Here is a 25443-nt window from a genome sequence, read left to right on the forward strand (position 1 = left end):
TCAGTTCTTGGCGTGTTTCCTTTTATCTATCTTTCTTTTGAGCAAACTATCCCTTTGTTTCTGTCCACAAACAATGGAATACGATGAGTACCAGAAATTTGTCACCTTTGTGGATCAGTTTCGTCTTCAGTTGTCATCTACCAATGCCAAATTTCAGAGTCAATTTCATTGTTTCTGAACTCAGACTTCCCAGAAAACAATTATACGAGGGTGGGCTGTTTTCGTAGGTTGACTATGAAGGAGTGGTGCGAGAGCTGTGAAATCTTGCATGCATTAATTTCAACCCTGCTTACTAATAACTGCATTGTTTCTTTCCAGGTAAACTGACATCTGACTGTTCTAAAATAAGTAGTAGAGACTTCTCTTGAAAATCGACAAAATTTGACATCGTCGTGCAGAAAAAGGGTTTAACCCCCAAGGATATTCAAACTGACATGGTTGCTACATTAGGGAATGACACTGTAGGTTTATCAACAGAGCAAAAGTGGGCAACTGAATTTAGGAGAGGAAAGAGGAGTCTTGAAGATGACTCGATGTCTGGATATCCTGTAACTTCCACCACCGAATAAAACAATGATCGTGTTCACCACATTCTGATGGATGATAGGCGATTGACTATAAATCAAATAGCCAATGCTATTAGCATACCCCCATGAGAAAGTTGAGAATATTCTGCACGATGAACTAAATATGACGAACGTTTCTGCTCAATGGATACCACGTTTTCTGACACCTGATCAACAGCGCACCAGGTTTATTACATCACGGCAATATATGACATTATTTGAGGCAGATCCAGCTGGTTTCCTTGGACACTTAACCCAGGATGGGTGTTTGGTTCATAACTTTAAGCCAGAGACAAACAGATAATACACGCACTGAAAATACCCCTCCTCGCCTGCTCCAAAAAGGCAAATGTAATTTCATCTGCGAGGATGGCCTCAGTTTTTTTGAGATGCAAAAAGCATTGTGTATATTTACTATCTTCAAAAAGGTCACAATGGAGAGTATTAAGCCAACTTACTGAGGCAGTTAAGAAAGGTTTTGAAGACCAAACGCCTAGGAAAACTGACGAAAGGTGTCTTGTTTCATCAAGACAATGCTTCAACACACAAGCCCTTCGTTTCAATGGCTGTTGTGCGTGACTGTGGCTTTGAACTGGTTGATCACCTTCCTTTTTCTCCTGATTATGTCCCATCTGACTATAATCGGTTCCCCAACATGAAAATACAGTTGGCTGAGAACCAGTATCGCAATGATGACAACGTCATATCTGCTGTTGATGACTTTTTTGACGAACAAAATGAAAGCTTCTTCACCAATAGGATCCAAATACTGCAATACCAATGGAAGAAGTGTATGGACCGCAAGGACGACTATGTTGAAAAATTAACCTCATTTTGTCACATTCCATGGGAGTATTTTAGTCAGCCTATGAATTTTTCAGCCGACCCTCAGCTGGCCCTCGTGTTTAACCTTCTATTCATCTCTCAGCCTAAATATCTAAAACTTTATGCTTGTATTAAAAAATACAATTCACTCTCTAAACGAGTTAGGTCTTAGTGTTTATAATAATCAGACTTTAGTGTCAGTTTTAATACAACATTTCTGTTTGTTTATTTGTTTTTATTTTTTTTGGAGAGGGGGGAGGTCATCTAAAAATCAGTCACAGAAGCTTAAATTTTACGTTGCAATATGCTGGACTTTAAAATATTTACATCGCTGTATTCTGAAATAACGAAAGAGAAATTAAATTTTTTATACATAAACATTTTAATCTGGGATGTTTTTAGAACCCACAATTTCGAAAGCTTTTTCTATAGGTACAGAAACGTGCAAATGCAAGAATCAGAAGGAAAAAAAACGCATTTAAAGACGAACTTTTCACCGGAAACATTATGGGGAAATAGAAAGATAGTTTCTGTAATGAATTGCTATGTTTGAGGTAAGTGCCATAGAAGAACAAGTTCCTTGCAAGTCAAGTTTAGCTACCTAATCGAAGAATATTTCAATTTTCCCCATGAACTTTATCAGGGAGTTCATGGGGAAAATTATAAAAATAACCTCTTTCCACTTCTCTTAAAATAAAGAGCCACCTTGTTTAATCAAAAGGAATCAATGTATCGTTGTGTACAGTCAGCTATCTTTGGAATTCAATGAACTTAATTCAAACTCATAGAAGTTAATTACTGTCACAAATTAGACTCCTCGCCCCAACAAAATTAATATGAGGAAGTTGTCGAGCATGGATGTGTTTAAAAAACAATAATAAAGTGATTGACAGTGAAGTGAATGAAAACCTGAAGTAAGGTATTGGTAATAGAATATGGAAGCCTGGTATTACAGTTTCGATTCACGGTTCAGGCGCCGATACTTTCATTTTATTGCTCAAGCCTTTGGTTGAAACATGAACCTCTCGAGATACTCCCATCCTTGAAATATTATGCCATCATAACAAGCCACATCAAAAACAGATATGCTTCTTCTTTTCTCAACCGATTTTTTTTTTTTTTCCGTTTTGTATGCATGATCTGACGAATATGGTGGTAGAAAGAAATTATCAATTCCAGTGTGTAGCTGATGGTCCACTCGGTTGTTTATGATTAGTTGGTACTGTTTCAGAGAACATGGAGTCACACGGGCAGAATAACACATGCAATGTTCTGACAGGTCATGCTAATCTATCGCTGCTGAGAAATAGGTTAGCATATCCCTATCTGTTGGGTTCTGACAATCTCCTTGGTTGATGTATTGGAGTCCATGTAATTGGTTCAGAAATGGGAACAGCTGCTTCTAGATCTGAAACCGAGAAGGAAAAAAGAATATAGAAAAACAAATAAATAAGCCAATATTTTCCTGTCCCTTAACCTCATTTTAGTCCCTCCAATCGTAAACAAATTCAAATTTCCAGTTGACATACAAAAGTTATAACCTACATGTCTTATCTCTTAACCCCGTTTATAGTCCCCCAGGCATAATTAATTCGATATTAAACTCTAAGTTTTCTCATTGTCTTCCGCATCTTAATATTCCTGACATATCTTAGTATTTGATTGCAAGTAAAGTAGATTAAAGCAAATAGATTGGTTACTCTATTTAAAAGCACAATTCGTCTGTAAACGGATAGGAAACTATTACTATGAGCCGAGAAGGCATCTTATGTAGTTGACTATAGCAACACCATAAGCGAAGAAAATTTCCTCATCTGCTTGCATCTATATGGCTAACTATCTGTTGTACATGATATACTATGCTATATTAAAACCAAGACTGAACGTTTATGTATTCACTGTCTCCAGATATAACATAAAAATCTAAACCAACAAAATATCAGAATGTTTATAATCTAACGATCCAGAGTTATTGCCAGGGCGGAAGGAAAATAAATCTGGTGACTTGTTTTTAACAGCCACGCCTGTGACGTAAGAAGCTTGCTTCCCAACCACATAGTTCTGGATTTAGTCAGTCCCACTGCGTGGCGCTTTGAGCAAGTGTCATACTATAGCCTCGAGCCTTGTGAGTGGATTCGGTAGACGGAAACTGAAATAAGCCCGTCGTGTATATATATATATATATATATATATATATATATATATATATATATATATATGCTGCGTGGGTGTGTGAGTGTGTGTGTGTGTGTGTGTGTGTGTGTGTGTGTGTGTGTGTGTGTGTGTGTGCGTGCGTATGAGTGTGTGCGTGTGTGTTTGTTTGTTCCCCACCACCACTTGACAAGGTGCTAAATTGTTTACAACCCTGTAACTTAGCAGTTCAGTAAAAAAGACCGATAGAATAAGTACCATGCTTTAAAAAAGTGCTGCGGTCAATTCGTTCGACTAAAAATTCTCTGAGGCGGTGTCACACCAATACGCACAAACCAACTGCAGCAACTGTTCCCCAGAGATCACCCTTCGCTTCGCAACCACAACCAGCAACAAACAATTCCCCGACTTCCCTCATCTCAACTACCTATTATCCTCACAACACACACACACACACACACTCATCAATGAATAAGGCAAAACGTTTTCGCAAACTTTAAAAGAAATTAAAAGGTTCCAATGCAAAACAATTAAAATACACAGCAAAAAGTAAGCACCTTAAATTTAGACTACAATTTTGTACCTTTTCTTCCATTAGAGATGTTTAAAAATACGGAAATCTTAAAACTCATAACTTTCGGGGTCTCACAATATCAAAAACACACGCTTAAAATACCAAGGGTTTGAAGGAATCACAACACTCACTCACACTTGCATACTAACATTATCAAATTCTGGAATCTGAGTAAACTTATAAGAACTCCAAAATCCCACCAGAACCCAACTGAAGCAAAATCATACAGATCCATTAACCTCTTATGCATACGTTAAAAAATTCTAGAAAGATTAATCCTAGGTATCGTTAACTCACATGTTACCATCTCGAAATCACAACTCGGATCCAGACCCCTAAACTCAACCATCGATCTACTCACAACCTTAACACCGAAAATGCGAGACTTCAACATCAAAGCCTCCAGTACCGCCTATTCAACATCAACAAACAGTGAAAATGGGGAGGGGATTTTCGAGTGTTTCATCCCACACCACCCTCCTTTTCTGGATAAAAACAGTGTTTTGTAGCACCATAATTCATTCAACGAAAAAAAAAAATTCCAATAATTCCAGGCAGGAGGCGGTTGCCCACCCAACCCTTTTTTCCCGAACCAAAATAAGCGGTTTGCAGAACATTAGGAGGTCAAGTTAGTTGATTCCACGCGAAAAATCCGAGTTTTTTTCAGTGAAAAACGTGTGGGTGTGATTGTAAAAATTTAACACAACCCTTTCCACTCCATTACTCGATATTCATTAATACAAAAAAAAAAAATACTCAAAACACACACATCATGAAACACAAAACTACTGATCAGGCCAACAACACTTCCAGAACCTGCAATTTCCCGAACAGAGAGCCGCAAGGATCTCTACTCTCGCTCACTCTCTGCCACCTGTATATATAGACAGCCCAATACGCTGGTAGCATCCAACTTATATCCTCCCATTATTCTTCATTTCTCTCCAACCCTATTTAAATCAACTAGAAATCTACCTTTACAACAACAATAATTACCTAATCCACATTCTCGATTGGTGGTGAAAGAGTACAGCAGGGTTCGCCACCATCCCCTGCCGGAGCCTCGTGGAACTTTAGGTGTTTTCGCTCAATAAACGCTCACAACGACACCAGTGAACATCAGATACAACAAATAATCATATTCGATGACATAGACATACCACAGAATACAAAAATATACTCGTAAGTCTTTAACATTCGAAATACATTACAAATCTACAACTTTCAAAACGTACACTGATGACGGACTAAAGAAAACAAAACGACACACGAACATAGAGCCATCTCAAGTGACACTTTTGATCAACACAAGGAAATAATTACAATAATGTACAAGTAATACATTAGATCCATCATGGATTGTAACGGCTCAGTCTAGGTCACCAAAATCTTCCCCAAACCAATCACAATTAACTATATATAGCACAAAATAGTGAACTACACACCTTATGTTGTGCAGCCGAAAAACCTCTCATATTTTACTTGCCCATTGGTTTGGTGTTCGTAAAGTTAAGCAGGTTATACTGGTGTTTTGTTTTCCTGTAGCTAATGTTTTATCGTTTCTTTGTTGTTTTGTTTGTTTGTTTTTGTCGTTGTTTCTGATGAAACATATCAAGACTTGAAGATGGAAGATTTTGTGCTATACACGGAAACAATTTTATCTACCTCTTTAGCACTTTCGCCACATTATCTTTTTACCTTCAGTGCTGTCATATTCTAGGTTCCATACTAAAGACTTTGCACAGTCGCTTGTCCACTAGGTTGTATTTCTCTGGAACCTACCCTCCTATTCTTATGTTCTTCCTAAGTAATAATTTGAAATAATTTAAAATTTAACATAAACAACACTAGCTGCATCCAATTCGTTTGATATCCCGCTAAGAAGGCAAAGACCCATTATTCATGTCCATCGTGTGAAGAAAATCACAATAATGACATCTTTAAAAGTGAAGGCAAAACGAACAACGATGACAAGGAAGACAGCGAAATCCAGTTGTAACTTACCAGCTTGGACAATAGCTGCATGAGCTTCTTCAATAAACCGCTCTTCTTCTCGAATGACCCAATACCGCTGGAAGACACGAACTGTCAGAAATCCCAAAATAACCATCATGCATGCAGTAATAGCTAGTAGAATGGCGAGAAAGATGGTAGATTCGTGGGGGACTGTCGACACCGCTGGATGGTTTGGTGTGGTAAAGTCACTGAATTCCGAGATCGTGTGAAGCAATAGCTGTTCCTTAGACAGACCAGTGGAATTGTTAAGTCGGTAGTATTTCCTCATGGCCCTTCCATTGTGCAGACGGCAGACGATATGGTAATATACACACACTCACAACAGAGAATGATAGCCAAAACAAAAACCAACTGCTAAGATAGTCACCTGTTAATAATGTAACACCTATGTTGTCACTTAATAACACCAATCTGTTAATACCCTGTATATGTGTGTGAGAGTTTGTGAGCGTGTATGTATAAATGTAGTTGTACGCATGGATGTATGCATGTTTGTATGTATGTGTATACACACACACACACACACACATATATATATATATATATACACACACGCACGCACACACGCACGCATAAGCCATTTTGTTTATAAGTATGTTGTTTGTGTTCGTATTAATTACTTCACTTATTAATGAGGTAGGAATTACAGGTGATTTATTTCCTCAATGCATACAACTGTACATACATACAATCATACATATATATGTATGTATATATATATATATTATATACACACACACACACACATATATATAAACGCACGCATGCACACCCGCACACATACGCACGCACACACACGCACGCACACGCACGCACACACACACACACACACACACACTTGAGCATATCTGCGTATTATGAAAATCCGTAGGATGAGAGCTGAATGGTGAGTATGCAGATTAAGACCATTTGCAGCTTGAGGCAATGATAGTAAAGTGACTGAGAAATTCCGTTTTAATTTCATTCAATTCTGGAAATTTCCATTTATGTTATATTGTTGTTGACATTTTCAACTCCCAACCACCACCACCACCACTAAAGCACCATCATTTCAACAGCCATTACGATCGTTTAACTTGCAAGAAATATCAAATTTCCCACAAATAAGAACACATTGCATATTGTTGTCATAAATATACAAAAATACAAGGCGGCGAACTGGCAGAATCGTTACAACGCCGACAAAAATGCTTAGCGGCCTTTCGTCCGTCTTTATGGTCTGAGTTCAAATTCCACCGAGGTCGACTTTGCCTTTCATCCTTTGGGGATCGATAAAGTGAGTACCAGTTTAATACTTAGGTCGATGTAATCGACTTATCTACTTCTCTGAAATTACTGGACTTGTACCAAAATTTTAAATCAGTATCCAAAAAGACACGTAGGTTACGATTAGAACGCTTATGATCATAGGTCTCAACAAGCAAAGCTAGACTCTGGTGCTAAACAGCAAAATCAACATCAATACTAACTCTACTAGAACCACCATCTCCACCTTTCTCAAAGGCAAGTACTTTGGTTCTAAAGCCTTTCCGGATTACAGATTTTTCTTAACTTGGTGTGGTCACCTTGGTCGACACACTCTGAATCGAACAAATAGTGGTTTCAAATTTTGGCACAAGATCAGCAAGTTCGCAGGAGTGGGTCAGTCGATTACATCGACCTCCAGTACCCAGCTGGTACTTATTTTATCGATCTCGAAAGGATAAAAGATAAAGTCGACCTCGGCAGAATCTGAGCTCAGAACGCGAAGACAGACGAAATGCCACTAAGCACCTTGCCTGGTGTGCTAATGATTCTGCTCGCCGACTTGAATTCAACAAACATTGGTTTCAAACTTTGGTACAAGGCCAGCATTTTCGGAGAGGGGATAAAGTGATTGCTTCGGCCCCAGTGCTCAACTGATATTTATTTTATCGATGCCGAAAGAATGAAAGGCAATATCGACCTCGCTGGAATTTCAACTCAGAACTCAAAAACGGACGAAATGTCGCTGAGCATTTCGTCTGGTGTGCTAACGATTCTGCCAGTTTCTCGATTCAAATTGAATAAATTTTAAATTTACTTAAATAATAGGCGCAGGTGTGGCTGTGTGGTAACAAGCTTGCTTCCTAACCATATGGTTCCGGGTTCAGTCCCACTACTGTAACCTTTACTATAACCTCGGGCCGACCAAAGCCTTGTGAGCAGATTTGGTTGATGGAAACTGAAAGAAGACCGTCATATACATATATATGTATAAATTTTATGTGTGTGTGTCTTTGTGTCTGTGTTTGTCCCCCTCACCCACCCACCACCACTACCATCGCTTGGCAACCGATGTTGATGTGTTTACGTCCCTGTAACCAAGCGGTTCGGCAAAAGGAAGCGGTAGAATAAGTACTAGGCTTACAAAGAATAAGTCCTGGAGTCGATTGCTTCGACTAATAAAAAAAACCCTTTAAGGCGATGCTCTAGCTTGGCCGCAGCTAAAATGATTGAAACAAGGAAAAGAATAAAAGAATAATGGCTTCAAATGTTGGCACATGGCCATCGGTTTTGCGGGAGAGGTGTACGTTGATTACACCAACTGGTACTGATTTCATTGACCCTGAAAGGATGAAAGACAAAGTCGACCTCGGTGGAATTTGAACTCAGAACTCAAAGACGTACAAAATGCCGCTGAGCATTTTGTCCGACGTGATAACGATTCAACCATAGGTACATGTACATTAATATAAATTAGTGCGGATTATAAGAGGTTCCAGATTATCTGTGTCCGGAAAGTTGGTGCTGTAGCTGCACCACATCACAACTACCACCACCATTACCACCTCTTGAACTGCTAGAAATAGCAACCAAATCTCTCCAAAATTATACCTGGTCTTTAAGAAGGACGCACATACAATGTTGTCCTAAAAGCAGCTGAGTCTGAATAAAAGATGCATGAAACATGCTGGGCACAATTGGAATGCACTTGATCAGTAAGTCTGTGTAATCTAGGTTAACAACAACAAACAAACAACAGCAGTAGCATCAACAACAATAACAACAAGTAGCAGCAGCAGTAGCTATAACTAAACAATACTTTTTCCAAAGGTTACGCCTTCAAAATTGTTTTAAATATGTTGTATGCTTAGGGCCTGTAAGAGGGTGCTCAACCGTTACATCGGTCTGAGGCTTAGTAGGCCAAGGAGAGATCCTTGAATATCTGTTGGGCTCTTTCTTAAAGACAAAAAAGCAAACTATAGTCTCCTTGAATTTTGTGAGGAAAGGACAGGTTTTGGTGCCTGGGGGTGCTTCAGAATATTCTGGATAGACACTAGTTTGTAATAATGCTAAAGTGGAGTCACTAAAGTGGAGTAAATCTGAGGTGCACTATTGAATAGTGAGGGGCCAGTACCGTCCAGCGCCCTTGGCGATGGGCATGGGAAAAGAGCCCGAAAGCAGTCTTGTTTGCCTTACCAAATTTCTCTTGGAATCCCTGCGAGTGCTTCAATGTGTGAGAGTTTATATACAAGCGCGCGCGCACACACACAGATACAGACACGTGGGCACCTACGTACATATACATATACATACATACATACATATATATACATACGCGTGGCTTAGTGGTTAGGGTATTCGATTCACGATCGTAAGGTCGTGAGTTCAATTCCCAGCGATGCATTGTGTCCTTAAGCAAGACATTTTATTTCACATTGCTCCAGTCAACTCAGCTGGCAAAAATGAGTAGTACCTGTATTTCAAAGGGCCAGCCTTGTCAGACTCTGTGTCACACTGAATTTCCATGAGTACTACGTTAAGGGTACACGTGTCTATGGAGTGCTCAGCCACTGCACGTTAATTTCACAAACAGGCTGTTCCGTTGATCGGATCAACTGGAACCCTCGTGACAGTATACATACATAAATACATGCGTACATATGCATATATTTTGTGCGTGTATGTATACAGAGAGAGGGGGAGAAGAGAGAGAGAGAGAGAGAGAGAGAGAGAGAGAGAATTAGAAGAGTAACTTATTAATAGCAATGATTTAAAGATTATCTGCCGATAATCTATTGTAACACATTTCTAAGCGTGGGTTATATGATACATCAACGTTTGTTGATGTCAGTCTGTCTGACTGACTGTCTGACCTTTTCTTAGCTCCTCCCTCTAACTCCCCACTGTATAAATTTTTCATTACTCACACACACGTGCGCACACGAGAGCAAGACCGGATTAACCGTTAAACAACATAACCACATGCTTAGACCACCAAGGAAAAAGGACGCAACACATTTTTTTTATTTGCTTCTACTGCTGGATTTACCCGGGTGTAATGCAGTTGAATCAAGCCCGAACAAAAGGGAAGCCGCATAGTAAATTAACAAAAACGAAATATATGTAAAGTGATGGTTTGTTGCCGACTTAATGTGGCAGTCCCCGGAAAGGGAAGAATGCTACTGTTATTTAACCCCAAGAAACACCGTTTCTAGTTGGTTACGTGACACAAGCGTTCTGTGTCCTTAAGTTTTCAAACAGGGGAGATAAGCACTTCCATCCAACAAAGCCAGCATCCAGAGACTAGTTTTAGGGTAATTGCCCTTCATCAGTCTGGTGTAGTTTGACCTTGCTAACTTTATTCTTTATTACGAGCACATTGGTTCTTACAAAGAAGGGATAAACAAAGACAGACAACACAATAAGTGGGGTACATAAAACATAAATCGAATGAAATTATGGATATAATGATAGAATGAAAAATGAGATGTCTTACCTGCGCCCCACACGCAGGTAGTATCATTTAACTGTTTATGTAACACATTATTCACAAACAGTTCGTTGTTCTTCTTTACAACGTTTTTTTCTTCTTTAAACATTATTTTAAGTATTAAAAATTTCACTTACTTTCAATTTACTATGTACTCTATTATGTCGTCAAATAGCACCAGTGGTGGTAGTTCGTCGTATCGAACCAGCAGCTCTGTTATTACAATTTGTTCACCAAATAATTCTTTTAATCTTTCTGCTTTCTCTCTCTCTCTAGCAAAACTGCCTTGTCGTCTTCGGTATCCTCATTCCCCGATAATTTTACTCTGATTACATTTTTCATTTTCGTGATCCATATCTCTGTTTCTACGCTCTTTTTATACTCTATCATCGTCTTCACATTTTTTCCTTTCGGTACTCCTTCCCCTTTTTCCGTCTCTATTCTCTCCTCATGTTCCTGGTTTTTGTGTCTCAACCATCTCTATCTCTCTTTTTACTCTTTATTGTTGCTGCCTTTCTTTTCTGCATACTTGTTTTTTCTTCTGTAATTTTCTTTTTTGTTATTTCTGTTCTTTCAATTTGTATCTTCTCTACGTTGCCTTTCCTCTTTTTTTTGCGGGCTTTTTGTTGGTGAATATGCATTTTCATCTCTTTTCTTATTTCTTTTTCCAACTGAGTATTTTCCTTCTACGTTTTCCATCTCTTCACTTACTTGGCTTTGTGCTACCACTCATTGTTCCACCTCTTCCTCCTGTTCTACTTCTTGTTTCTGGGGACACCTTGCTTTCATGTGTCCCCGTACTCCACAGTGGTAGCAGATGGGAGGTCTTACCTCCACTACCACTCTTAGTTTAACAACCTCTGGCAGCATAATTTCATTTGCAATTTTATGCAGGTTTGGTAAACTGATTTGGACCGTCACCTCGAGGTTGTATCCAAACCAGTTTACCTCTGTTGTCCTCGTGACCTTCAGCATATTGGTCTCCTCCTCCGTGTTGAAGAGGATGGCTGCCACCAGCCACGCTTCATCGATGTCTGGGGGCACTCTGCCAATCCTAACTTTAGCCGCATGTTTGCCACAGTAGGTTGGCAGTAGTGTCCACTCTTCTGACCTCGATGGCAGCGTGGAGCACTTTATTGCGTCCTGTTCGGTCGCAAACCGTACCTCCACTGTGCCATACTTCTTGCCTCTGGTGTAGAATGTCGTTAGGTGTTTAATGTCCTTAAGACATTCTTCCATTGCTTCAACGGTCGCTATTTCCACCCTTTTATTTGAGTTTGACAGCGTTCTATACACTACAGTTTTTTTGTTTTTTTTTACTGTTTCCTCTATTACTTCTTTTGGCGGGGTCAGCCTCAGGCTGTTTCCTTCCTTAACTATGAGTTCATTAGACGTCTTCAATTTCTTTTCGTCGAACTTCACTTCTTTCACTTGCAAAACGTCGTTATTCAAACCCCTTCCTGTTACTGCAGCATAGCTGACGGCTGGTTGGGTCTCCATTACTTCGTTGCTTCACACTTATCACAAATGACAAGAAAATTTTCAGAAAATATATTTTTTAGTATAACGCCACCATTGTAAACTCTTCTCGTAATTTTTAAGTTACATTCATGATAGTGTTGTTAGCAGACCTCCCCCTATAAGTGTCAAATCTTTGGCAATATTTTTGCTGTTAAAAAGTGATGTGGAAATCCGTACTTGCATCAATATTCTCAGCTTATGGTTGTTCAAACAGGTTAAGTTCTTTGTTAGATAAACATTCTTTATGAGAGACCAGCAACTCAGCCACATCATTATCTATGACTTCTTCGAAACTTATAACCTAATATGCACATATATATATGGTAATATTATACACTACCTAAAGGTGGTGGGCTAACAGAATTGTTGGCACGCTGGGAAAAATGCCTAGCGGCATTTCGTCTGTCTTTTATGTTCTGAGCTCAAATTCACCGAGGTTGACTTTGCTTTTCATCCTGTCGAGTACTGGGGTCGATGTAATCGACTTTCCTCTTCTCCCGAAATTATTGGCCTGATGCCAAAATTTAAAACCAATATTATACACTATCTAATAAGCATTAATATACGAGACCCCCTTTTTTTACTGAGGATAAGCTATTGTACAACTATATAGATTTTAGTGTGTGTGGGGGGGGGGTAAAGAATTGTTTCAAACATAAGTACAAGGCCTGAAATTTTGGTGTGGTGTGCAGGTGTATCCCAGTACTTGATTGATACTTTATTTCATTGGCCCCCAAAGGATAAAATGCAAATTTGACCTCGGTAGGAATTGAGCTCATAACGTATGGTGTCGTAGAAAATACTGCATGGTATTTTGTCCATGATTCGATTAGTTGCTTAAAACAGCGAAGTGTTGTTGATAATTCACTCAACGAAGAATAAGGTCAGCCCAGTGTTAAACTTTCAGGGACTGACTAACCCTGTGGCATTATACACGGACAGTGAAACCACAGATATATCTGGAGAGATCTTGCGGGAATAGAAACAAATGACTGGGTTTTCTATTATTGTTGATCTGCATTTAGCCTGCCTACAGATTTGTGTGACTGAAAAATTGTGAAAGTATCAGCTAATGAAATACAAGGACTAAACATACTGCTTGATTAGGATGAGGTTCGGACTGAACTCTAAGCCAAAGATCATGGCGAAAGTCCTCAAGACAATAATGAGAAAAGTAGGTAGAGTTAAAGCAGCCTGTAACACGTACATACATAATATTTTGATAGATGAAACTGGAGGGATTCGGATAGAAGATACCTGAAAGCGATTGGTAATTGATAGGACACACTATTGGTCAGTGTTGAATCTCTTTGGATCTGGGAGATTAAAATGAAAGTTGTGGTTGAGATTTTGTGGGTTCTGAATAAAATATTTTGTAGGAGGGAACGGGTGGATGAATAAACAACAGTACCACATTTCGTTCAGAATCGTTGAAAGTGATGCTAAACAAATAGAATATCGAACGCTTCTTCAAGAGCTATGTTACAAACCGATCAGGATTGGAATCATAAGGAGATATCGAACCATCAAGGCCATTACCAAGAGAGAGTGTATCCCCCCGATCGAGGCGGTTAGGGTTAGGGTTTGTAACGAATGGGAGAAGGCATTAAAGCATAGTACCAGGGGAAAGGAATAACTTGCATATCTCCAGGCTGGAGATGAGATTTTTTGAGTGAATCCATCCTGAAGGGAAGAGTGACGGAAGTTAATACCGAAGATAACGTTTCTGTTGATGGAATGCCACATCATATTTTCTACGTCCATAGGGTTATCGGTTCAATGAACGATGAAGTTCGTAACGACAGTTGAAAAGAGGACGAAGCCAACATCGTAGTGCCACGAAGGTTGCAAACGGATCGACGTTAACGCCGTGGACAAAGAATTACGAAAAAGTATGAGAATCAGAATCAAACTGAATTTTCGTTTGTAGAAAACTGTACATTGAAACTGTTTAGTAGGGTCTTTTTCCAGAGTTTTAGAGTAATTTTTTAATTTGCTGTTACATAAAATGTCTTTAGATCAAGAGGGCGTGTGATAATATGGGTTGAGATAGAAAGTGGAAGTGACATCAGAGGCAGAGGGGTCAGTTGTGTGTTGAACATGAAGTTCGCCAGAGCACATTCAATAAGCACAAAGAGACGAGTTCCTTTTCTTTTTCGAGGACACACTGACGCAGTTTGAGGAAGAAAGTCTTTAACCTAGGTAATGCCAGATTATTTTAATGCTCGCCTTTTCCACCACAAAGAGAAAAACCTCGAGAGACGGGCATTTCTATACAAAGTGTAAAGTGTCACCTAATTGTTTAGCGTCGTCAAAAGTAAGGTAATCTTTAATATACCTCTCAGAAACAAATTTCATATACACGAGTTTGTAGAAAAAGATCCCAGTCAAATTATACACTATTGAACAGTGCCATCAATGTATCCTCGCATTTCCAAGTTCTAGAACGATCAAGTCTCATAAACATTCCATTTTAATTTAGTTTGTCACACATGTTTGTCTATTTTTATCTATCTGTCTGTCTGCCATCTGTCAATTTATTTCAATCTCGGTGAAAGTATATTTAAAGATAGGAAACATTAAAAGCTAAAGCATAAAAAATATACGGTAAATGAAAACAGGAATATCAATTCCTATTGCTTAACAGAGGATTGAACAGCAAATACATGTTTACATTTTAAACAAAACGAACCAGATGTTAAGAATAAGCACAACGTTCCCATATATTTTTATTCTTTCTCATGTGCGCTCTTTATAGCTGCACTGTTTGCTCTGTTTAAAAGACAAACACCTAAAAACAATATTTATAGATGACTGACATGTCTTTCAGGAATATGTACGGAAAACAACTCTGGTGCGTTTCGTCTTTCGTCGAAGATTCATCAGTGAAGTGTAACCGCACTGTAATTTAGTTATGTAAGTGTTTATATATCTATAATACATTAAAAGTAAGCTTGAATCTTGCTTACTTGCAATGTTACCCAGCCAAACTAACGCATAATGGGAAAATACTATGAATTAAGTTTCCCCTGAAATGTGAATAAAAACGGAATCAAACAAGTTTCGCGTAAATCGGACAAGTGGTTTTGGAGATATTAGGTGTCTTCGGGGTATAAATGCCCAAAACGGTGCATAATGGGAAAATATTTCGAATATAACTTAACCCTGGAAGGGAAGAAACTCTTACCTTTCGATTAGACAGTGACTTGACAAAGAAAAAATACGATTTGTTTTTTACAGTAAATGTTTCTACTTTCGCTTTTGTTAAACACAATATTTTAATCATTAAGAAATATTTTTAAATGAATGTGATTTCAAAAATGTAAGTTGTTTGTACAGTACGTATTTATATTTTAGCTTTCTTTAAATAGACAATATTTTAATGTTTTTTTTTAAATAATTGTCAAGTGAATACCATTACAAAAATTTTTTGGCATATTTAAAAAATATTTAACTGTGAAAATGACTTTAAAATACGGTAAATATTTCGTAAAAGACCCGATCGGTGTGAAATAATTTTTTTCCATAGCGTTTTTTTTTTTCGAATGCATTCAACGTATCTCACCCCAAAAGATCTGGCTGCTATTTCTAGCACGCCCTGCTACCACGTAACAGCTATTTGCGATAAAGAACCCGAAATACCTGTTACATAGTAGCAGAGCATGCAAGAAATAGCAGCCAAATCTTTCCCTTTTCTGGGGAAAGGAGCCGTTTTCGCGTTATTTCGATATCACATTCGTTGAAAGCATGCGAAATAACCTGGAAAAGAAAAAAGGTCACGAAACAAAACTCCGTTGCTGGAAAACTCAGACTTTCCCGGTGACCCAACGGGTCACAGGTAGTCAGTATATATATATATATATATATATATATATATATATATATATATATATATATATATATATATATATATATATATATACATATATATATCGAGATGAACACTTAGCTGTTGTGCATTTCTAGGAAAGCACTATTATCGCTCAGTCTCTTTTCTCTTCTATAAAACTTAAGCTACTAGGTGTATGAAATAAAACGTTGTTAATTATTAGATGTTAGCAGTAAACATCCACTATTACCCAGGTACATAAATAAAATCAAACCATTGATTAAACATTATTTTACCTCCTATCTTTAGAAATCGACTTAGCAACGAATCTCAGTTACTCTATAATTACTGTACAATGTCTGAGAGGGAAAAGAAATGAAATAAAAGGATTAAGCTATAATATTCTTGTGTTATTAAAAAGTTTACGTCGCCATTATATGATCCATGGTTTGGTTCCATCTAGAGGAATTTTGGGCAGGTGATGCCTATCATAATCTCAGATCGACCTAAGCCCGTCAAGCTATGCCAGTTCTTGACGGGGTAGACTAATTCTTTGCTTGGCTTCATACGAGCATCTGTGAGTTCTCTCTCTCTCTCTCTCTATATATATATATATATATATATATATATAGGGAGAAAGGGATTCGGCAGACAGTTATGGGCCTCTCTTTCACCTTCTGGATCAATGTACCAGCTAAACACACCTCTAGTAGGCCTTACTTCCCTTTCTCACCCCCAGCACAAATCCCAGAAATCCTGAAAATATCATGAACGAGGCCCTTCTCCCTCTGATAAAACCATTTTAAAAACTGAAGCCTTTAAACGTTGGTAATACTAGAAACGCAACACGAAGCTGCATTATACACCACTAATCCACAATATCGTCACACTTTACTTACACTAAGAAGTTTTGTGCAACAACAAGCAAAAATCACTATAGTAATTCATGTTTGTCACAATGCAGTATTTCATTAAACTCATATGACTATAATAAAAAAAAAAAACACATCAAAAATGGTTTCAGGAGACGAATATTCACGTTTTCAAAAAAAAAAAACTAAGTCACATATTATCATTTATTCAGAGATTCCGTAATTTTCATCTGACATGATCGTGAAAATATGTAATTAAAGCATAAAACTTTTCGTGCTGCATGTCAGAACCAGCCAATTTTTTTCCAATGAATAATTTAATTAAAAAAACCAAGTGTAAGAGGAGAAAAAAAAAACAAGGTGAAAATAGAGAGCAGATATAGAATTTTCCTGTCTTGGATTTATTTTTTTAGTCTAAAAGTAATTTAAACTTGAAATTGTTACTTGACTGTTCTTACCGTTTTTTAAATGTATGCCGAAGTTTCTGTTGTAGAATAGCTGCATCTTAATGACATTGGATAAACCATTAAGCAAAATAAGCACGTGCTTAGACCATCAAAGGAGGGTGAAGGGGACACCGCAGAAATGGTAAATAATTAACGGCACAAAAGAAATCACCTTAAACTTCCTAAAATAATATTCGAAGTGGTTTATATGATCGGAAATAAAATTTCGTAGTGTTCATGGTGTCATAGTGAGGATCTCATCAGTCTTCGCAGTTAAAAACGTTGGAGAAACTTTTAAATTTAAATAAAATGGAAGTATACAAAAATAAACATTATTTTCTATCTTTTAGTTCTACTTCATTTTGAAAACTAGATATTTATTCTCTGCTCTATTATTGTTTATATTTTGAATTACATACGTTTGTTGGTACCAAACTCTTTTAAGTGTTTAAGGCCTTTGTGAGTCTTAATTCCGGCTCTGCTGATTCTATTAATCTCTACAAGCTAAAATAGGCAATTGATTTCTCCTCTCTGTATGTTATGCCCTTACAAAACATGGACAAATACACATTAACCCTTTGAGCGCAAAAAGCGGATTTATCAGCTCAAAATTTCATGACCGTTAACTGCAGAAATGGGTTTCCTCCACAGCTTTGAAACAAAACTCTCTTTATGCTGCAGGAAGCGGAGGCACACCCAGTGACATTTTTTACAGAGACAATTTTTCAATCTTTTTTTTACATATTTCTTTAAATATATCTTAACAGAGCAAGAATAAAATACTTTTAGTGTAGGATATAAAAACCGTACCTACAAGAGACACTGGAAAAGTTATAATGGAATTGAAGGTTTAGATACCTGTGGAGTATCTCCTTCTCCCATTATAATTATTTTGTAGTTTCAAGGAACTGGAACGGGTCGCCGATTTGTGCGAAGCGATGTGATGAGAATGGCTCCTTAGTACATCACACAGTCAATACAATAAATAGAGATAGAACAATGCATATATGTGCCAGAATAAGAAACACAACCGGGTAGAATGTTTAAGAGAAGATTTATCGATATGTTAACAGTGATTGTGTGTGCGTCATATATACAGAATAATAGATAGAGAGATGTTGACGTTAGGACGAATGGTAGAGACGGAGATGGAGGTCGCTGAATGCTATTAGACGAAGTTTATGAGTATCCACGTGGCTGCTGTTGTGTTGTCGCTGGAACTGGCGGTGTCTTGTGTGGTCAGTGGCTAGACATCGAGACGAGGAAAAGTAAGTTTTTTTATAAGGATTTGTAGGCTCAGCTGAGGTAGAAAACAGGCTGTCATACGTGACCTTATTTGGAGGCTGCGACTGGTTGGGTTGCATATTGGTGCGCGATAGAGCAAGAGACAAATTGCACCAATACCAACCAATCAGAATAGTGGACACAACAGGGTCCAAAATGTGGCCATGGGCTAGCTGTTATCTACTACGTTTGTATGTATATATGTAATAGAGAGGAGAGGAATTTCACTCAAATGTACGCTACAAAGTATTGCAAAAGCAAAAAAATATCACTTCTATTTGGGGTGGATTATTCTTTTACTTGTTTCAGTCATTTGACTGATGACATGCTAGAGCACCGCCTTAAAGAGTTTTAGTCTAAGAATTCGATCCCAGGACTTATTCTATCGACCTCTGAACCGAACTGCTAAGTTACGGGGATATAAACACACCAACGATTGCCAAGCGATGGTGGGGGCACAAACACAGACACAAAGATGCACACGCACACACACACACACACACACACACACACACACATATATATATACGACGGGCTTCTTTCAGTTTCCGCCTACCAAACCCACTCATAAGGCTTTGGTCAGTCCGAGGCTACAGTAGAAGACACTTTCCCATAGTTCCATGCTGTGGGACTGAACACGGAATTATGTGGTTCGGAAGCAAGCTTCTAACCACACAGCACATGAAATTTAATTACACAGTCAAAAAGTTAAAGGACACAGTTGTACAATAATTACAAATATTTGTTTTGTTTCGTTTTTTTCACTAATTCTCTTTTTCTTTCAGCAACAATTTTTGTCCCCTTTTATACTGTTTCTGTATATTGTTTGTGGACTGATTTTTCTAAAGATTGTTTCTCTTTTCACATCCTATTTTCCGTTTCCCAATAACGTCAGTCTACATTATACTCACACCCTTGTGTTTCTTTTTCCCGAAAAAGGTGTTTCTGACAAAAAAAATTTTTTTTAATTGATAACCTGTATCAACGATCGTTTTTAATATATCTGAGTGTTGCATGCATACATACATACATTTGAGAAATCTTTTACCTGAAATTCCTGCACCCCAAAGTGTTCTGGATTTCGGATGTTGTCGAATTTTGGAATATCTTTATATTTGCATCAAGTAAGGTCTTCAGATGTATGTGTTTAGGGTCTAGAACGAACAACAGAAAAGTTGAGAATTGTTGTTGCTGTTGCTATTTCGCCTCTGGTCAACCCTGATCCAACAAACTTAGCTGAAAAGCATTCCCTCTGTGAAAATGCACACTTTTGGGGGGGGGGGGGGAATAATTTCAAATTTACATTACCTCACATATCCTTCTTTTCTCAGACAATTATGTGTAATTTGAAAGAGGTTTGGTTGTTACTTCTAGTAGATCAATCAATCTGTTCAAGCTTCTTTACTTTATTGGAAGGATTTTTGCTAATTTTTTTTACCCCTGATGTCAGTTGCATTTTAATGCCTCATCACAGTACTCTGCAATCCCATTAAACTTCATTAGCTTCACTGGAGGAAAATGTATTTATGTCCAAATTATGGTTGCTTTTGAGTACACACATAATAGCTTTGGGTGGTTTGATTTTGTATGAATGTAAAAGGCAAATGATTTTTCTGCTAGGTGTGAGGAGAAACCAGAGCATCGGTTTTATGAGAATGTAAGATGAGATGTTATATAGTTTCTTGAGAATGAATGAGTTGGGGTTTAGTTTCAGTATAACTTCAAGGATTGTCGTTCACAGGTGAATGCTATGATGCTAAATGAATCTATAAACTTCAAATGGATTTTGGCTAATGACAAGCTTATGAGCTGTCTCTCTCCACCTGTTCCAGATGAAAGTTGCATTTCAAATTCCTTGAGATTTTTGATTAGCAGTTTAATTATATAATCTTTTCTACTATAGGCACAAGGCATGAAATTTGGTGGCAAGGGATAATTTAATTACATTGACCCCAGTGTTCCACTGGTACTTCTGTTAATGACCTCAAAAGGATGAAAGGCAAAGTCAACCTTGGTGGAATTTGAACCCAGAACATAAAGCTGGAAGAAATGCCACCAAGCATTTTGTTTTGTGAAGTAACAATTCCACCAGCTCACAGCTGTAATTTAATTACATAATACAAGGAACCATAAGACTGGTGCTTATCCGTTTTCTGTAGAATGAAGCAACTGAGCAATTTTTCTTTCTCAGAATAGGATACTAGTCTAATAAAAGTAATTTCCTTTGTGGGAAGAATTGAACTTGGAAGTGCAGCATAAACATTCAAGTGTATCAAAATTACCAGTCTAAGAGGATCTGTAAAGGTCATAGGTACAATTCCAAACTTCTCAACACCATAATAAATCATTTGTCAATGTAGCCTCTGCGTTGTTGCTCAATCTTCTAGAAATGACCATTGTTGTTGTTGCACTCCGTTGCTTACGACATCGAGGGTTCCAGTTGATCCGATCAACGAACAGCCTGCTCGTGAAATTAACATGCAAGTGACTGAGCACTCCACAGACACGTGTACCCTTAACGTAGTTCCCGGGGATATTCAGCGTGATACAGTGTGACAAGGCTGACCCTTTGAATTACAGGCACAACAGAAACAGGAAGAAAGAGTGAGAGAAAGTTGTGGTGAAAGAGTACAGCAGGGTTCGCCACCATCCCCTGCCGGAACCTTGTGGAGCTTTTAGGTGTTTTCGCTCAATAAACACTCACAACGCCCGGTCTGGGAATTGAAACCGCGAGTCTGCTGCCCTAACCACTGGGCCATTGCGCTTCCACAGAAATGCCCATTAAATCTCCTTGAAACTAAACTTTACCATCTTAGAATGAACACGTAGATAATGTCCGAGTTATGATGATAGATCCTTTGTTGGTTTTAATGAACTAGCCCCACGTTAAATCAACATATAAATAACTGAGCATTCAACAGATACTTGTAACCTTAATGTAAATTTTCAGGCTGAAGCAGTGTGAAACAATGTGACAAAGCTAAATCTTTGAATTACAAGTATGATCCAAACAACAGCCTAGGTATCCACAGTTTTTGTCAACCAAATTTCATTCATAAGGCTTAGATTAATCTAAGGCTGTGGTAAAAGACACTTGTGCAAGATTCCACACATCAGCATTAAATCTAAAACTTCAGGGTTGTGAGGCGAACAACTTAACTACTCAACAATGCCTGCATGTGGGGTACACTATTACTGGAAAAAAAAAAGACAGATGGATGATGGTGACTTGAATACCTTTAATTATTAGTCTACTTAATCATGGCTTAGCTAGAGCTAAACAATGACAATAATAACAACAATAACAGTTTTGTCCTTGTCTAAAGGGAAAAATAATTCCACTGGTACACCTATTTAGAGCTAGATTCAAAGGACCATTAATAACTGTTATGAAGATACATCAATGCCATGCCAATGATATATGAACCCAAAACTTTTTCCACTAATTATTCAAGTGCAGTTCTTCCCAACCCTAGGGTTCCACAAGAAATATTTATTAATAACTAATTTTTTACAAGTGCATTTTAGAGTAATTTTTTGTGTTTAATCTTATATTCATAATTTTTATTATATACACATAATATACTTCACATCTCATGATCTGTAGGTAGTAAAGAAACCCTGCTGAGAAAATGAGCTTTTGATGGGAAATTGTAGGAAAATTTGGTCTACACAAGGTCTTAGTTAAAATATTTTACACTGATGGATTTAGCACTGTTAAACTTTTCAAAGACAGTTTTATGATTTGTATAATCATTTACAAAATCTAGTTTGTTGAGAGAGAAATAAAAAATACAGCAATTTCTGTATAGCAGTTCACTGAGACATGATATGTACTTCAAACCACTGCACTTGCCATCATTAAAGTGTGACAATGCTGATGCCCCACCTTCCAGGGTTTTAACAGTCTATATCAAAACTCAGTCCTAGTAGATTGGAACTTCTTTTATCAACCATTGAATAACAAAAGGCACAATCAACTTGGGTAGGGTTTGAACTCAGAGCATTAAAGGAGTAATCAAATGTCGCATCTTGTCTGATGTTCTACTAATTTTACTTGTTTCAGTCAGTAGACTGTGGTCATGCTGGGGCACTGCCTTGAAGAATTTTAGTCAAATGAATCAAGTTTTTAAAGTATAGGTACTTATTCTCTCAGTCACTTTTGCTGAACTGCTAAGTTACAGGGATGTAAACACACCAACACCAGTTGTCAAGTAATAGGTGTGGGAACAAACAAAGACACACACACACACACACACACACATATATTATATATATATATATATATATATATATAAAGAGAGAGAGAGATACACAACAGGCTTCTTTCAGTTTCTGTCTACTAAATCCACTCAAGTCTTTGGTTGGCTTGAAGCTATAGTAGGAGACACTTGCCCAAGATGCTATGCAGTGGGATTAAATCCGGAACCATATCGTTGGGAAGCAAACTTCTTACCAAACAGCCATGCCTGCACCTATAAATACATTTATTCAAAATAATTTTCTCTAGTACATCAAAATGCTGACATCTGAATACACCACATACCACAAGACCATACTTGTATATAATAACAGCATGTGTGTTGACAGCCGGTTAAAGGTTGGACTGTTGAAATATGAAATAAGTTGGATTACTTCCATTTCTGAGTATTTCCAGTCAATTCTGTAAAGCATGTAACTTGAGAACTTCATGAGGCCAGCAACCCTTAAAATTCCACTAATTTTCTGTTTTTAAAAGAACAGCTAGTTACTGGCCTCATAGATCCATTACATACAATGCAGCTGAACCTAAATAAGTCTCAAATTGTCTTCAACTGACATGTCTACAGAATAATTGGTTTTGTGTGATTGTATATCCATTTATCATTTCTCTTTTACACTTGAACTTTTCCCCACTGAGTGTGAAACCAGTCCAGGGTTTCTACAGAGTTGTTAAATTCTTATTACTATTGCTGTTGCTGTCATTCACCATTGTTATTCATGATTGACAGACTTGTTAGAGCAGCAGACAAAATGCCTTGCAATATTTGTTCTGGCTCTTCACATCTGTAGTTCAAATCTCGCCAAGGTCAACTACATTTTTCATCCTTCTAGGGCATTGAGTTAATCAACTTACCTTACCTCCAAAATATAAAAAATAAAAAATAAATTTTAAAAAGTAAAACAAAATCTTGGCTTCATGCCTCTGTTAGAAAATATTGTTATTCTTGTTATCATTCTTATTCTTAATTGGTGAGCTGGCAGAAACGTTAGCACGCCGGGTGAAATGCTTAGCGGTATTTCGTCTGCTGTTACGTTCTGAGTTCAAATTCCGCCGTGATTGACTTTGCCTTTCATCCTTTCGGGGTCGATAAATTAAGTACCAGTTATGCACTGGGGTCGATGCAATCGACTTAATCCGTTTATCTGTCCTTGTTTGTCCTCTCTGTGTGTAGCCCCTAGTGGGCAGTAAAGAAGTAATTCTTATTCTTAATTGGCAAGATCATTAAAACATTGGACAAAATGCCTCATTACATTCTGAATTCAAATCCTGCAAAAGTCAACTTTGCTCTTCATCCTTCTGTTGGTGAGGTGGGGATAAAATGAACTACTAGTTATGTATGATACTTAACCAGGTTGATTTATTCAGCTACACAGCTCTCTTGAATTTCTGACTTTGTGCTTATATATGAAATTATTATTATTTGCTGAGATCAAATTTTCTTTCATCCTTGTGAGGTTGATAAAATAAAGTACCAGGATCAATGTAAATCAACTTACAACTCCCACCAGACTCAAGCAGATCAGTAGAGAAGACTTACAGAGCCTAATAGGTAAGCTAGTGATTGAAAAGAATGTTTGTTTACTCTCTTATACTCTTTTACTTGTTTCAGTCATTTGACTGCTACCATGCTGGAGCATTGCTATATTTTTTAAGCCTAGTACTTATTCTATCAGACTCGTTTGCTGAACTGCTAAGTTGGGATGTAAACACACCAACACTGGACATCAAGCAGTGATGGAGGACAAACACAGACACACACACAGACATACACACGGCGAACTGGCAGAAACGTTAGCACACCGGGCGAAATGCTTAGCGGTATTTCGTCTGCCGCTACGTTCCGAGTTCAAATTCCACCGAGGTTGACTTTGCCTTTCATCCTTTCGGGGTCAATTAAATAAGTACCAGTTACGCACTGGTATATAATCGACTTAATCGGTTTGTCTGTCCTTGTTTGTCCCCTCTGTGTGTAGCCCCTTGTGGGTAGTAAAGAAATAACACACACACACATACACGACAGGCTTCTCTCAGTTTCCATCTACCAAATCCACTCACAAGACTTTGGTAGGCCCAAAGCTAGCTATAGTAGACTGCACTTGCCCAAGGTGCCATGCAATTGGACTGAACCTAGAACCTAGAACCATGTCGTTAGGAAGCAAGCTTCTTACCAGTCATGCCAGTTTTTTTTTTTTTTTTGCTTTTTTTGCTTTTTCTTTTACTTTAAAACTTAGAGATGTTAGAAGCAAACAAGAAGTATACAAAGGAACATAAATGACATCAGCACCATTTTATAAGGAAATGAATATATGCAACTAAATTGTAGCTGGATGGTAGAGGTGCTATTAACAATAACATAGATA

The 25443-nt window shown here is 37.8% G+C and overlaps 1 protein-coding gene across 1 annotated transcript; it reads right to left on the reverse strand.

Annotated features, from left to right (window-relative positions):
- Positions 1-2074: 2074 nt before the first annotated feature.
- LOC106876017 (uncharacterized) lies at positions 2075-6548 on the reverse strand. Its single transcript, XM_014924387.3, has 2 exons — positions 6121-6548; positions 2075-2799 (listed from the first exon to the last, which is right to left on the reverse strand). The coding sequence occupies exons 1-2, from the start codon at positions 6398-6400 to the stop codon at positions 2714-2716; spliced, it is 366 nt and encodes a 121-aa protein (XP_014779873.1). The 5' UTR covers positions 6401-6548; the 3' UTR covers positions 2075-2713.
- Positions 6549-25443: the final 18895 nt, after the last annotated feature.

Source organism: Octopus bimaculoides, chromosome 1 (assembly GCF_046866305.1).
Source record: "Octopus bimaculoides isolate indiv1 chromosome 1, ASM4686630v1, whole genome shotgun sequence".
Classification (NCBI taxonomy): Eukaryota; Metazoa; Mollusca; class Cephalopoda; order Octopoda; family Octopodidae; genus Octopus; species Octopus bimaculoides.

Bases quoted from the DNA above. Each gene is read 5' to 3' on its own strand.
- LOC106876017 (XM_014924387.3), bottom strand. From the start codon at position 6,400: ATGAGGAAATACTACCGACTTAACAATTCCACTGGTCTGTCTAAGGAA. The intron at 2,800-6,120 runs GTAAGTTACAAC...TCTCGGTTTCAG, and splicing joins TGCAGCTATTGTCCAAGCTG to ATCTAGAAGCAGCTGTTCCC.